Below are 14,952 nucleotides of genomic sequence, written 5' to 3'. Positions count from 1 at the left end.
GGAGCACCAAGGAACGATCTACCTGGCTAATAAGCTGCTGCCCTTGATTAATGGCCCTTGTAGCTCGTGCCAGACAGTCACGGGCTTCCCATCTAGCTAATCAGCGTGGCTCCAGACTGAGCTAAAGCCGTGCGTTAAAAAGCACGATGCTGAAGCTGAAGGCCTCATGAGACCTATACGGCCAAGCGCGGGGTCATATCAAAGCATGGTGGCTCAGTCTTTTATCCGTGGTGCCTCAGTGTCTCCACAGAGGGGTTAACCACACTCACCTACCTCACAGGGGTGTTGTGAGGCTCCGTGAAGCAATGCCTGTAGAGCATTTGGAGAGCCATGAATTAAAGGTGCTGCTGAAACGCAAGCTGCCATGTCAAGAATTTCTTATTACTATCTGAGCTTCGGGCAGACAGATTGTGCTCACAATAAGGAAGACTCACTGGTTTAAATATAAAGAACAAAAGAACAAGGTGTATTGTTTGGGTTGACTATGAAAGAGAGCAGCCACAAGCAAAGCCAATATTGAGCTGCTTCTCTCTATTGCAACAGCATCTCAGAAAAGACAACCACCTGGAACGGCAGGGACTCACGGGACCACTACATCTTTCTTTTTTCTGTGTCTAACCTACCACAGCTCCAAGTGTCACAAACCTCTGCCTCGGTGGGGCATCTCACTAGTAGGTTTTTGAAATGTGCTCCTGACTCTTCAGATCGTGATCAGGGCCAACAATATCAGGGAATGCTGAGCTTTAACGAGGCTTCCCTCCTGCAAGCTGCATTGACCTCTGAAAGATTGGCCCTAGGATCTCATCACTGCTGTAGCTCTTTTGTCTCTGAACTCATTGAGAAAAGTCTCCAGTTAAGACATTCTTTCTCCCTTCAGTTCTAGGCCCTACTATTCCTTGCTACTTAGCCGAAGTTAGTCTTACTAGTGCCCTAAATAACTTCCAGATGGGGCTCAGGGCCTTTATTCCATTCTCACTTTTCTAGACTGCAGTTCAGCATCACCCCCTTCTCTTGACATCTTCCCCTTCCCATGCTTTTTTAGCCCTCTAGCTTCTCATCCTTTTTCCCATAGCCTAGGACTCATTCCTCTCCAAAACTGATGCCCGTTCAGAAGCAAACAAAAACGTGGATGCTGAACTCGTTCAGAAGGAAGACTGAACTGAAATCAGCAATGGAAGCAATGTGACCCCCAGCTTCTAGTTGCAACTTGTTCACATAAATGAGGGAGTTTGACCCTGCCATGCACGTGCCATGTGTATTCCTACACGTTGTGCTGGTAGGAGACGTTCTTCCAACGCCCTCACACCACCAGTTCCCATGATTTCTCCCTCACTGCTTGTTGGCCCAGTTTCATTGGCAGGTGACCCCGGGAACAAGGGATGATCACGGTGACACAAGCCCAGCTGTGAGGGACAGAGACACCATGCAACCACGTCACGAGGCCTGGGCTGGCCAGAGCGTGCACAGCGGTTGTTTCCTTGTGGTCCCACAGCCAGCAGCACCGTGTGGACGCCACAGCCCTGTCACCCTACATGCAGGGGTGGACACGGCAGCGCCGCTCACAGAGCTGCTTTGGCGTCACAGCACCGGCCTGCCGGGGCCATTCCGCCCCACAGTGGAACGCTGCCTATGACGTCACGGGGCTCCGCCGTGACGTCACGGGGCGCCGCCCCGCGCATCGCCATGAAACCCCCCGGCGGAGACGGGCCCTCCCGCCTCTCCTCCCCCGCCGCCGCGGCGCGGGGCCCTCTGGGTAATGTAGTCCATGGCGGCCCCGGCGCGGCGCCCGCCGCCCGGCGGAGCACTCGCCTACCCAGAGGGCCCCGCGCCGCCACAACATCCCGCCCGCCGCCGCAGCGCCGCCAGCACCCCGGCGCGCAGCATGGCGGGGCGGCGGGGCCCGCGCGGCGGGCGCTGAGCGGCGGGGCCGGCCCGCGCTGCACCGCGGCGGCCCGCGCCGCCGCCATGACCTACACGGCGGAGCAGCTGGACGGCGTGCGGCGGTGAGCGCGGGCGGGCGGGCGGCAGCGCGGCGGGCCCCGCGGCGCCGTGTGCGGGGGAGCCGCGGGGCCTGGAGCGGGGAGGCGGGCGAGTGACGGCGCCGCGCGGCTCGTTCGCAGGATAAAGCGCTGCAGGAATTACTACGAGATCCTGGGCGTGGAGAGGGACGCCAGCGAGGAGGAGCTGAAGAGAGCCTACCGCCGCCTGGCCCTCAAGTTCCACCCCGACAAGAACCGCGCGCCCGGGGCCACCGAGGCCTTCAAAGGTACGGGAGGGCTCGGTGGCGGGCCCGGGGCGAGGGCCACGCGCTGCCGCAGGCCTGCGCTTCCGTGAGGCCTCGGGCAGGCTCGCCTCACCCCAGGCCTGCCCCTCGCACCGAGGCTTTGGCACGAGTGCACATAACCCCTTTTGGTTTTTAGGCTGGCACGAGTTGTCTGTCATCAAACCCTGCAGCAAGCTTTGCATTTTGAAGGCAGACTTGCAGAAAACACAGGAGGCTTCATCTCCGTATGAGGAAGAACTTCTTTCCTGTGAGGGTGACAGAGCACTGGAATAGGCTGCCCAGAGAGGCTGTGGAGACTCCTTCTCTGGAGATCTTCAAACCTGCCTGGATACCACCCTGTGCCCCGTGCTCTAGGTGTCCCTGCTGGAGCAGGGGTTGGACTAGATGATCTCTAGAGGTCCCTTCCAACCTCAACCATTCTATAGTTCTGTGATTAAAAGCAAAGGGAGAGGCATCCTAGGCTACTGGGATGGCATCCCAGGTTACTGGACACCACTGCTGCTTCAAAACAGTGCTTGGAAGTCACGTTTCCCCTATACTCATTGCACAGCAATGTGCTCCCATATCAGCTCTGTGTTGAAATTAAGCAACAAAAGCTTAGGCAAACCCGTGACATTTTAATCTGTTTTTTTTTCAGGAGCGTTGCAGGCTAAGTGTCTATCAACAGTGTTAGCATCTAAACTCGTTACCACATTTTCTGCCTTGTCCCTGTTGTGTTGCAGCTCTATGCAGCAACCTTGTAAGACAGGTCTAGGAAAGCAAGGTCTGGCTTCATTGTGTATTGGAATAACGACTTTGTGAGAGTTTATTCCTGTGTTTCTCTGTGGACTTGCTTATAGCTGCACTCTTTGAAAGGCCACGGAAGAAGATGAGCTGAACAAACTACTTCTGGGGGGTTTTAGGTTCACTGAAAAATGAAAATGTTGGTAGAGCCTCACAGTCTCTGCTGACAAACTTGGAATTTGGTTCTGCATCTTAACCTCTGCAACACTTAGCTTGGTATTAGCTATATGCATTGGGAGGTGAGCTTCTCCTTCTGTATCACTGATTAGTCTGATGTGATTAAAAAGCTCTCAGTCTCTTGACAGATTTCTGAAATGGGCTCTCTTGCCTCAGTTTTTGAAGCATTTGAACTCTCTATGACTGCAACGTTTTGTCTTCTTTCTGGTATCAGTAATAGCAGAAAATTGGTTCCATCATGGCTAATGTCAGTATTGTAATCCTCTTTTTGCAAAGGCAGTTTCCAAAAATACATTGTCAGGTTGTGTCAAGCACAATTTTTCTCTGCTTGTTTGGGCTTCGTGCTATTCTGTGTGTAAAAAATAATCCCGAGACCTGGAGATGTTGCGTGATGTGTGTGTATAACTTGTGCCTTCTTCTTTTTGCAGCAATAGGCAATGCTTTTGCAGTTCTGAGCAACCCTGAAAAACGGCTGCGATACGATGAGTTTGGAAGTGACCAAGAGAATGTCCACGCTGGCCATGGCCAGGCCAGGCACTATAATTATTATGCAGAATTTGAAGCAGACATCACACCAGAAGAAATATTCAATGTTTTCTTTGGTGGGCACTTTCCTACAGGTTAGTATCTGCCTGTGGTGCTCTTGAAATGTAAACAGCTGGTACGATACTATAAATTAAGTTTAGTTTCTCTTGATGCTGTTCAGTAAGTTGATTATGTCTCTGGAGAGAGCAAAACACCTGTTTGGATTATTCTTTTCTCCATCTGTAGTTTTTATGCCTGGGGAATCTCCTTTAGTGCCCAGTTTTGGATGCTTGAAAAAGCTCAAAAGCTAAGAGCGCTGCTACAAGAGAAAGTTACTGCTGGAGTAATGGATGCTGGGGCAAGTTCCCAGCTTGTTTTTCAGAATTTCTGACAGAACTGTAAAAACAGCAAGATGTTGCATGATTAATGGATGCTGGTTTGGATTACAAGTACCTCTGAAAGGTATCCAAGCATCTTGCTTGGCAGTGTCTTTGTTAGCAGTCTTTGATGACAGATTATTTTAGCAGTCTCGCATACTGTTTCACACCTCCCGGGTGTAGCATAAACCAACACGCGTGCCGACCTCTAAAACCTGAAGCAAGAGATGCAGATAATGAGATACACCTCAGTCTGTGTCATGGCAGCTTGCTCTGTGCAGTAGCATCTTACAAATTATTTTAAAAGAGTTGCTAGTAAATGTTCAGGATGGGCCAAACTCAGCCTGGCGTTTTCCCTCTGGACGTGCAAGAAGCTGCAGCTGCTGGTGGCTTCAGTCACTATCGGGACGTGGCCTCTGCTGGAGTGTGGCCATGTCACTGCCGGCAGTGGGGACACTTGGAGCTGAGGGCAGGAAGCCGAGGACCTGCAGGAGGAACCTGGGCACTAGGGACAGCGGGTCTAGCAGGTACAAGGGCATGAGGAAGTACATGGGAATTTTTATCACTGTGCCGAAGGAAAAAAAAAAAAGAGAATTTCATAGTAATACTTAGTAGTAAGCAGTAGTTTCCTCCTCCAAAAGTGTTTGTTTCTGAATATATTTGCATTTTCCTAACAATTTTTAGTGTTAACAATTCTAAGTGGCTTTTTAATTGTTAAAAGTCATTTCAGTGGTTCTCTTAGTAGGCAAAATCCACATAATTTCTACTTAGCAGTTACTAGTAGCCTAGTAGAATTATTAGTAAGAGAATTTTTTTTTAAACTATGACAAACATGAGTGTACTCACACAAAGTCCTCTTTATGTTAAGCTTAACATAACTTTATGTTAAGAACATCTTGCTATCACCTGGCTTTCTGGAACTCTCCAAAAAATGATGGTGTTGGGTTAAACTCATTTAAATATTAATTAAATATTATTTAAATATTTTGCTTTTTTCTGTGGAAAGTTCATTGGAAATTGGTATAGTCATTGAACAAGCAAGGAAACAAATATTCTTAGGCAATAGGAAAGGTCACCCCTCCCACCATGTATTTTGGTACAATGATAATTTGACAGCACTTGCAAAATGCTTTGAGAAAGTCAGATAAGGGATGCTGTATGAACATAAAGTGCTGTGTCATTTTTCTCCAAGGCTTAAAATAGATTTCCATTTCTGTTGTCCTAAGGCTGTTAAATTTCAATTCTTTATTACAAAGACGTTCTGTGTTTGAGAAGAGGAGAGCATAGCCATTATTAAGATATTTATATGATGATACAATCAGAGTTTTAAGCTTCAAATGAAGAGCAGTATTTGCCATTCTTACCTCATTTTAGCATTTCTAAAAATCAGCTGCATTCAGCGTGCAAGAAAGAGAATCATGAATAGTACTTTTTATTTTTAATCTTTTTCCTCATTATAAAAGCATTAAATGAATGAATGTATGAAAGGTTTGAAAGAATAAAAAGTGGAAATGAGTGTAGAGCATATTCAGTGGTTATAGGAAGCCATAATTCATGGACTGTGTTGGGTTAAGCAAAACAATTTTCCTGTTTAAGTCCTGGGAATGAAACACAAACTGTAGTCTTGCAGATATGATAAAGTTAATATTAAAGTATGACTTGCGATAATAGAAATTGTAGCAGGCTTATGCAATTTGACATAAATTCAGGTGATCTTGAAGCCAATCTTACCATTTCTTGGAACACTTTTTGGAATGTTGTATTATTTTGGTAAATACTGTAATTTAAATGCACTTAAATAAGTGCATTTGTACTTTTCAAACTGGGCTCTCATTCCTAATTCAATCTGTGTAATGTAACTCTGGATAATCAGCCAGGAACTAAAAAATACAGGTAAGTACCAGCATTTGATTGAAAATCATGACTCTCTTGTTTTGTTTTGTTTTTAATCAGGAAATATCCACATGTTCTCAAATGTAGCTAGAGATGCTCACTATTATCCACGGAGGCACCGAAATGAGAGAGCATGGACACAGGAGCAAGAAGAGGAAGAAAACAGACCGCAGGTAGCCAAGAGAAGGGATCTGTGGGCTTCAGTGTGTTGCCAGGATAAGGGGCTCATTTATGCATCTGAAATCAGTAAAAATATTTTTCATCCATGTCAGCGGTGCTATTACCATGGAGGATGATTTCAGATACAACCACGTTACTTGTCTTGTACTAATCACTACCTTCAAAATGCATTATATTGCTCTAGAGTTTCTGAGATCAAGTTTTTTCGTGGTGCTTTTTGAAGAAGTTGATTGATGAAGATGATGATGATTTCTTCCCTGCAAGTTCCTTAAAGACAAGCTCTGAAAAGAGCTGAGATCATAGACTTAGGACGTAAGTTTTCCACACAGCTTAAAAAATGACAAATAGATCCAGCCTAGTGCAAATCAAGTGCCCTTGTTCCTAACCCAGGACAGGGAGGAAAGCCTAGTTAGCTCCCTATTTTGTTTTGCTCCTGTTTTGAAAAGGGATTTTAGAAGAACAATTTAAAAATAAAACGAAGAGCAAAAGTTAGGGTGTGTTTTTGTTCCATGACTCTTTGTTCCTTAGAGCTTTTTCCCCACTCTTTACTAAATTTGTGCAAACACACACAAATGTCTTTATCGTGCCTCTGGTCTCTTAACCCTTTATATTTAAGTGGTTTTATCCAGTGATTGTACAGGGATTAGGATTTTTAAAATATATGTAGTAAACTTTAGAAACTGCAAAGAAGGGCGTTGGCACAGGTAGGGATTTCAAAGTGTTACTTCAGTTTGAGTTGTCATGCAAGTGCTGTGGGCACCTATTGCCCTGTGGAGGAAGTGGCAGATTAAAGAACTGTCATGAATATGCCAGTAAGAAAGAAAATCAAATGGCTTTAAAGAGATTTCTAATATTTTTAATAAAGGTTATTTTAAAATTCAAATGTCATCCCGCTCAAAATTCAAAAGTACTTCCTTTTTCTTTTGCTGATCTGCCTATCATGGCCTGACTTCTGTGATCAAATGCATCCTTTTCCATGGGTGTATTTTCTTGCCTGCTAATTATTGTTGTCCTTTTCAGAACTCGTATTCTGCATTCATTCAGTTGATGCCAGTTTTCATAATAATAATAGTGTCCGTTATAACTCAACTGATGGCAACTAACCCACCCTACAGTCTATTTTACAAATCGTAAGTCATTTAAAAATTAATCTTCCAGGTCTTGTGGTGCTTATGTTAAGAAGGCAGACAGAAGTTGGGTTCATAGAAAAGTGCATGTTAATGTTCTGTTCTGTGCTTTCTAGAGAGTGTTATCAGCTTGTAAATAAGGGAATACTCCCAATCCCTTTATATTGACATGTTCTAAGTCAAGTTATGGTTAGGAAATTTGCAGTGGTGAGCTTTATTTGCTGTGTGCTGAGCAAACAGAGGCGTGGAGCCAGAGAGCTCTCCCAGCTGCTGGGAAATGCTTTTGCAGGTGCTGCAGATGCAGGAATGCTGCGGGTGTAGCTCAGCTACAGTAGTTATCAGCCTCTTGTCTGCAGTCCCAAAGGATCTGCCTGTGGTTCCCAGGTAAAGTCATTAAGAAATCAAGCCTCCTGTTTGCACTGTTAATTGTCTGCACTGGGGCCTGAATTTCAGTGCAAGGATCACAGAGCTCCACAAATTAGTCTTCAAATGCCCCAGCTGAACATCCACAAAGGAGCAGAACGCCCAGGCGTGCCCAGAGCTAACTAAACTGGGCAGCTCTGGGGATAGAAGCACTGCCAGGACTGCTGTAATCCGAGTCTGGAGGGCAGAGGGAAACCTCCTTGCTCCTCTGTTCAGCATCCAGTGCTGGGAGATGCAGGAGCTTTTGGTGGGAGAGGCTGCCCAGTTCAGCTATCCTCCCTGCCTCCTCCTGAGCCCAGAGTGGGAGCTGGCAGCCTTGGAAGCATCTCAGGGCATGGAGCTGCTCTCCTAGGCCACCAACAGCAGGAAGCAGAGTGCTCTAAATCTCTCCTTGCTCCCTTTGAGGGCCACAGTTAGCCCGGTTTAGGCCTGTGCACTGTCCAGGGTCACACAGTTTGCACCTTTTCTTTTGTTTTTATCACAAGATGTGGTAGCCTAATAACACAGCATCTTTTCCAGACAGTGTTTTGGGAACTGCCAGGCCCAAGCGAAATGTCTCACACTGCCTCCAAGCAGCTAATTCTCTGCTACCTCCCCTCATCCTGTTGATTTTTAGATGGCCAGACCTGAGCCTGGCCTGTATTACCTGAGCCTAACTTGTATAGTCACAGTTAAGCTGTTTCCCTAAATGATATAACTGAAGAACCAATGCTGCTAGAAAAAAAAAAAAAAGAGGAGTTTTATAAAAACAGACCGTGCAGCTCTGCAAAATAATGAGAGAAAAGGAAAAGAGTCCATCAGATGATGAAGGGGCAAGCTGAGCTCCATTGGATAGAGAGTAGCCTTTGCTTTTTGGCTGCCTGCCTCTTTCTCTGGGCAGTAATTTGAAAAATGTCTGGATATCTTTGCTCAAATAAGGATATTGAGTAGAAGAGAATAGGTTTAATCCAGTGCCTGGGTCAGAGTGGCTAGTTCAGCATGCAGGATGTATTTTGGGATAATCCACGTGCCACTTGGCTTATTTGATAACTGTAAAACCCTGAAAGAAGTGCAACTAGAATCCCTCCTGCAAATCCCTATTGCTACTGAAGGATTCAGAAGAAAAATGCACTGTACCATAAGCAATAATTGGGCCATGTGTCTTTCCTATAATATCTGTATTTGTCCTAATTTCCCATAGATTTCTGCACACAGCTTGCCAGATGTTACCAGTAAACAGAACAACGTGTGTAGAGCTTTTTCTAGATAAAATTTGCTCTTATTTTTTGGAGGTTTCTTGACCAAGCTGTTGCGAACAAACAGAATTTGGAAAGGACAGTGTCAACTCCAAATCGGTTCTCTGTAAATGTCTCTAAATACTAGATATTTTCACCATATTTTTGGGTGACTCTTGTTTGTAGTGACGTTTGTTGTGCCTCAGACTTGCAATTGTGTTCTTGGATGGCTGAGGGAGCTATAGTCCTGCAGGAAGTTACTGTAGAGGAGAAGTTGGAAATATATCCTGCTGGAAATGCTAATATGAGGAAACATATCCTGACTTTTTTTCCCTCTTTTTTTCTTATTTTTATACGGGAGATGCTCAAAAATTTCTTTCTTTTGTTTTCACAGGTCCATAGGCCATGTTATTAGTAGAGAAACCGAGAACTTGCAGGTGCCTTACTATGTTGATAAAAACTTTGAAAAGATTTATCAAGGTTTGGAGCTCCAAGAGCTAGAAAAGACTGTTGAAAAAGATTACATAGAATATATTCAGACCAGCTGCTGGAAGGAGAAACAGCAAAGTAAGTTCTCTTTGTTACAGGTGTGTGCATACAGCCAAGCCATCAAGAGCTGCAACATGGTCGTGTTTTGTAAAGCACTGCCATTTTTAGCCTTATTTTCCAAAGCATGTAACTTTTTAAAAAACTTTTCACTCATGTCTGGTCTCAGTGCTGATTTTCTTACTCTAATTTAGAGTCTGTTAGTGGTTCATTTTAGGTGATTCTAGCGGAGAAGTGGAAAATAGATTTCACCATTTGAGACTTTTTTTTTCCACTGAGTTTTTATGCTTGAGTAATTCTTAGTTAATGGTGTTTTAAGCATATAACCCACCACACTTGTTTATCTCTGACAGATTGTTAGGATTAGAAAAGTTATGTAGGGTTCACCTATTTCACCCTTCCCTTACTGAGGCAGAAGCATATATGCTTTGGACTATGTCTGTGAGCAATTTATCTGTTTCTTTCCTCAAAATGTCCTGAGAAAGAGAGTCTGTAGCCTTTTCAGATGGTTTTTGCAATCCTGCAGTGGACTGTGTTGCTGGTATCGGTTTTCAGAGAGGGTACTTTGTGGCTATTTAATGCACTTATTTGCATTTTCTATCTTTAGTTGCATTTGAGATCGTGCGTTTCACCGCACGAGGCTGCCTTTTAAAAACAAGAATTGAGTGCAGATGGTGAGAACACACAAATTCAAGCATTCAGAAATCATTACTCTCATGTCAGTTCTCATGCCATCAGTTGAATTTAGCAAGGCATGTATTCAACCCCCTTACTGCACTACCTGTTATTTGCTATTTAATTCAGCAGACCACTGAAAATGGGGTACTCCCACTTTCAGAAAGTCACAAAAAAACACAGAAATCAAATAACCTGGGCTAGCTGAATTTGGCATGCTGAGACTGACCTTTTTTCAGCTAAAGTACTCATCTTAAAATGAGTAAACAGAAAATACTGTGGTGCATGAGGGGTTTTTTGTGTAAAATGGTCTTTTTTTGTGTTAATATTGTAGTAGTAGGAGAGGTAAGCTGCTTGCGCATTTAAGTAAGGGTTTTTAAATTGCTCTGTGTAAAAACACAGCTCAGCACACTTTTAAAAACTGACTTTGCACTTTTTTTGCAGTTTCTCTACCAGTCAGATTGTTAGAGCATAAGCAAGGTAGTATGCACCTTGTCTAAGCAGGATTTGCCTCATCCAGTGCAAGAGGTAACAGCATTGCTGACTCCAAACTATTTGCAGATTTTTGATGAGAAGGGTATTTTTGTCTAGAGATGGTTTACTTGACATAAAAATTGGCAATCATGCTTGTAAAGAGGAATATCCAAATGCAGACTATTGAAATGTCTCTACTATGGAAATGTAGAAGTTGAAGAACCCAAAAGGTGAAACCAGAAAGATCCAAGCAATCTTTCATTTTTGGTGTGCTTGTCTTGTGTTTTCCAAGCTTCTGCAGCTGGCAGTAGCATTCTCTAGGTTACAACGTGGCTGGTAATAAGGATAAATCCATCGATGTACCCTGATAATTGACCTAGTGCTCCCCAAAAATGCTGTGTCATCTCTTGTGCATAGGCTTGGAGCTGCAGAGCGCTCTGCCCTAAAAAGGCAGCAGGGTTTGCAAGCCTGAAAGGGGTGAGAGTCAGAGGGAAACGATCCAGCACAGGCTGCCAAGTAATGCTCCTCTTCAGATTGTACACTTCAAGCCCTGCAGCCCAAGCTGCCTCATCTGCCGCGCGCGCACGTGGCGGTACGTGCCAAAGAGATTCCCTTCGTGGGAATGGCATCGGATGGGAGCGTCCTGGCCTGTGCAGCTGCGTGGAGAGGTGGGGAGGGAGTGTGAGCATCGGGGGCTGCAGCCTGCAGCAGCTCCTGGCTGCCTGCAGCCACGCAGGCTGCTCCTTTGCTGCCCTACGTCCAGGGCCGCGCAGGGAAACGTGCCCTCGCGCAGCTGAGCACTGCCTGCAGGCCCCAGGTGCAGGCTGCTGTTTCTGCTATAATCCACGCGTGGTGACGCGCAGGAACGCTGCCCTCACAAATCCCTGCGCATCCAGCAAACGAACCTGTGGAGACGCTGGCACTTGGGTTCCCAGTTAAGTGAGGAGCAGAAATACCTGCTCGCAGCATTGACTGCTGCCTTGGATTAGTCACACGTCTGCAAATAAGCTGGCAGGGCCCACAAAAAGCAGTAGCCTGAGGACAGCACTGTAACTGAAAAAAACGTTTCCAGAATGATTGCCATCTGGGCCAGCAAGCCAGTAATGAATACAGCGGAGACTGTGCTAACTTTAGTACAACTAAGATTGCAGAAATAAACTGAATACAAGATGGAGTGGTTGTGAAAAAGTTCTCTGGGGACCCTGAGACTCTTCTTAATCAGCTGTTGCTTCGAACATTTGGTCCATTAATTCTTATTTAAGTGTTTCACTTCATGTGGTCAACTTAGTTTTCCCTTCAGCTGAATGCCTATTAGCAGTATTATTACCCAGTTTTATTGCTGGGGTTGTGTTTCTCATCAGCACCAGCAAAGCATTAGGTTTGCTCAGAGAGCTACAAAGAGCTCTGAAGTCAAATAAGGATGAGGGAACAACTATGTGTGAAAATTTCCAAGCTATAATAAACTAGCTGTAAGCTGAGATTTTCCGTCGCAGTATTCCTGTGTTCTGGAGTGAAAGGCAGTTACCTGAGTCCTCTCTTGCTTGTCAAGGTTCTGTCCACCATGTCTGTACTCTACATGAGTAGTGTTTTAGTTATGAGAACTGGAAAACATGCTTGTCAGCTTTGTAAAGCTTTTCAATGCATACATAGAGTGTCAAAAGCCTTGAAATTGCAGTAAGAGGACATGTGACTTGAAGGGTTATGTTGGGATTGTCCTGTTGAGATGTTCTTTCCACTCTGAATGGTGGACTTGAAAGGTGATTAAAAAAGCTCTTAGAAAATTAAATGGTATCGGGTAGCTTATGCTTAGGGTAATTTTGACCTTTGCAGAAATGAATTACTGCTCTTCTCATAGGTGCATCTAATCCTGTATCTAAATTATTCTCAAGGGAAAAAGCTATCTTTAGCTTATCAGCAAAAGAAACTTCTCCGAGTTACAGGGCTACATTCAAAGAGTGGGTTTTGCTCAGTTGCTTCTGAGAATAAAGAAAGAATGTTCCACACTTGAAACTATGTTGTTAATGAAAGGGCACACAGCCCTGATCTAGCTGTTCACCTTCCTATAATCATTACCAAAAAAAGAAAACTGATTTATCATGGCTTCTGGGCAAGCCTCTTGCCCAAGAGCTTGAATTCTAAGCACCACCACATCAAATAAATAAGTAAATAAATGAAATAAATCCGTGGAGCTTAATGTAAAATACTGTACTCTGAACTGTTCCTTTGAAGTACTATTTAGATGGGTGTTCCGGGCCCTCACAGAGCGGATGTGCTGGAAGAATTGCATTTCTCAGTAACGTGGGCAGGGATTGCTGTGCTGTTCCTGTCTGGCTGGTAATTCCTGCCCAGCTTTTTACACTCCAAACAGCTGTCAGGAAGGACCCCAAGGAGATGGCAGGAAAAGTAGGCGTGAGGCTCTGCTTCCCTTCTGGCTTCTCACTTAAGTCCTCGTGGTATTCCCAGAGCAGCCTCTGTGTCCGTCTGCCCGTGCCTGGTGACACATTAACAGCCATAAGGGTTAATGTGTGATGGGATGCAATTTAAATGTAAATGTTGGTGTCATCTAAGACAATTGTTACCTAAGAGGCCAAATAGCATCTGACTCACTGTCTTTTACCCAGTTATTTCAAATACATATTTTAAAATAATTACTTTAGATTATTAATACCTAATTTTATATCTTACACAATTTCTGTAATGATCTGTGTTTATAATTTTATATTTTATTTGTAGTCAATGATAATCAACTTCATTTTTGTTTTCAGCAGTTGTTCCATTTTACTTGTAGTGTATTGGGGTTATTTTAAGTGAATATTTTAATTGTTTGAATTTTCAAGTTCTTATGGAAATACCATTTTCTTAGCTTGCTAGCTTGGTTAAACCTTGCGGCTTCTTATTAATGCAGGTTTTTAGTATGCTCAGTGTCCCTGAAATAAGGTGTATGTCATGAGGATTAGAAAGCACGGTGAAAGAGTTACTCAAAGCAGGCTCTCAGAGTTTGTCCTAATACTTTTTCTTTTCATCTTTCAGAATCTGATTTGTCAAATTTGGCCAAGTTGTACAGAGATGAACGATTAAAACAGAAAGCAGAATCACTGAAACTTGAGCACTGTGAGAAGCTCTCCAGTCTGATTGGAATGCACAAAGAGGGCTGACCAGGACATACGTGTTCTGTGCTTTTATTTATTGCTGTTTTAACTTATATTTTATTTTTCTTTGTATAAAAAAAGGGAAGGAGTCTATTGTAAAGAGTGTGAATACTGGATTCCTTCATATATATAGTGCAGAGATGGGCCAACACGAGCTGTAGAGCTGGTGTTTGCTTTAATATACTGTACATTACGTTTGGTTCCAAGGACCAGTGGCATTTAGTGTAAAATAATTCCCTGGGAAATGCTGCCCGGTTTGGAACCCGTCTTCATGGTAGTTTGTCTGCCATCCAAACAGTGTGTGCTTCCCAGGAGAGTAGACATAATGTCTTATGCTTTCTGTATTTTATATGGACCTGCAGTTCACTTGATCATACCGTGTAGTAGTTCTCCGCATTAAAGTATGCTCGCTTTTTCATAATGACCTCGAGCGGCCGTCCTTGCTTCTACAACTGTTTGTAATGAGAATTTAGGCTGGAAGCAGGCATATTTCTTGTTCTAGTCTAATACTTGTTGCTTAATTGAGAAGTGCGAGGTGCCTGCGTCAGGTAAGCTGCTGAGCATGTTCCTCACTCTCGTTAACGTCAAGGGGACTTAACAAGGTGCTTGTCTCACTGAAGATCTGGGTCCGTTTGATTCCTTACTGAGGAAACCAACTGAGATTGCAGCAGGAACAGCAAGAAGAGAGTCTGTGAATGGGACTGATTCCAGCTGTAGAGAAAGGACAACTGTATTTATTTTCTTCTGTGTTCTCAGTGGCATATTTTTAAGCTGGCTGTTTAGTTCTCATTTTATTTTCCAACTCTTCTCCAGCTGCTACACGGGTTCTGCTTGCTGGTGCAGTTTTGATGTAGCATATTTTTACTCTGATCAGTTATGAATGTTTCACTGTAGAGATTAGTATCGCAAAGAAAAAGATCTATGTGGTAGCTTCCTTTTTTTTTTTTTTTTTTTTTTTTTGAATCCTCCTTTACAAAGCCAGATGTTTACAGGAAAGTTGAGGATTGGGTTATGCTAGTAAGAAGCAGAGAACAGAGTATTACTGTGATTGAACATCATGAAGATCTGAACCTCTTTCTCTGGTGGTGTTGCTGGTGTGAGCCATAGCGGCAGCAGCACCTAGTC

The 14,952-nt window shown here is 44.1% G+C and overlaps 1 protein-coding gene across 1 annotated transcript; it reads left to right on the top strand.

The window, feature by feature from the left end:
- The first annotated feature begins 1,893 nt into the window (after positions 1–1,893).
- DNAJC18 (DnaJ heat shock protein family (Hsp40) member C18) lies at positions 1,894–14,450 on the top strand. The gene is made up of 7 exons (XM_088522649.1): positions 1,894–2,003; positions 2,121–2,266; positions 3,673–3,864; positions 6,100–6,212; positions 7,240–7,349; positions 9,378–9,550; positions 13,709–14,450. The coding sequence occupies exons 1-7, from the start codon at positions 1,966–1,968 to the stop codon at positions 13,831–13,833; spliced, it is 897 nt and encodes a 298-aa protein (XP_088378775.1). The 5' UTR covers positions 1,894–1,965; the 3' UTR covers positions 13,834–14,450.
- The last annotated feature ends 502 nt before the right edge of the window (positions 14,451–14,952 follow it).

Source organism: Tinamus guttatus, unplaced genomic scaffold (genome assembly GCF_059628265.1).
Source record: "Tinamus guttatus ecotype Peru unplaced genomic scaffold, ASM5962826v1 Tinamus_guttatus_pri_ptg000155l, whole genome shotgun sequence".
Classification (NCBI taxonomy): domain Eukaryota; kingdom Metazoa; phylum Chordata; class Aves; order Tinamiformes; family Tinamidae; genus Tinamus; species Tinamus guttatus.
This window is presented reverse-complemented; position numbering and strand designations above follow the sequence as displayed.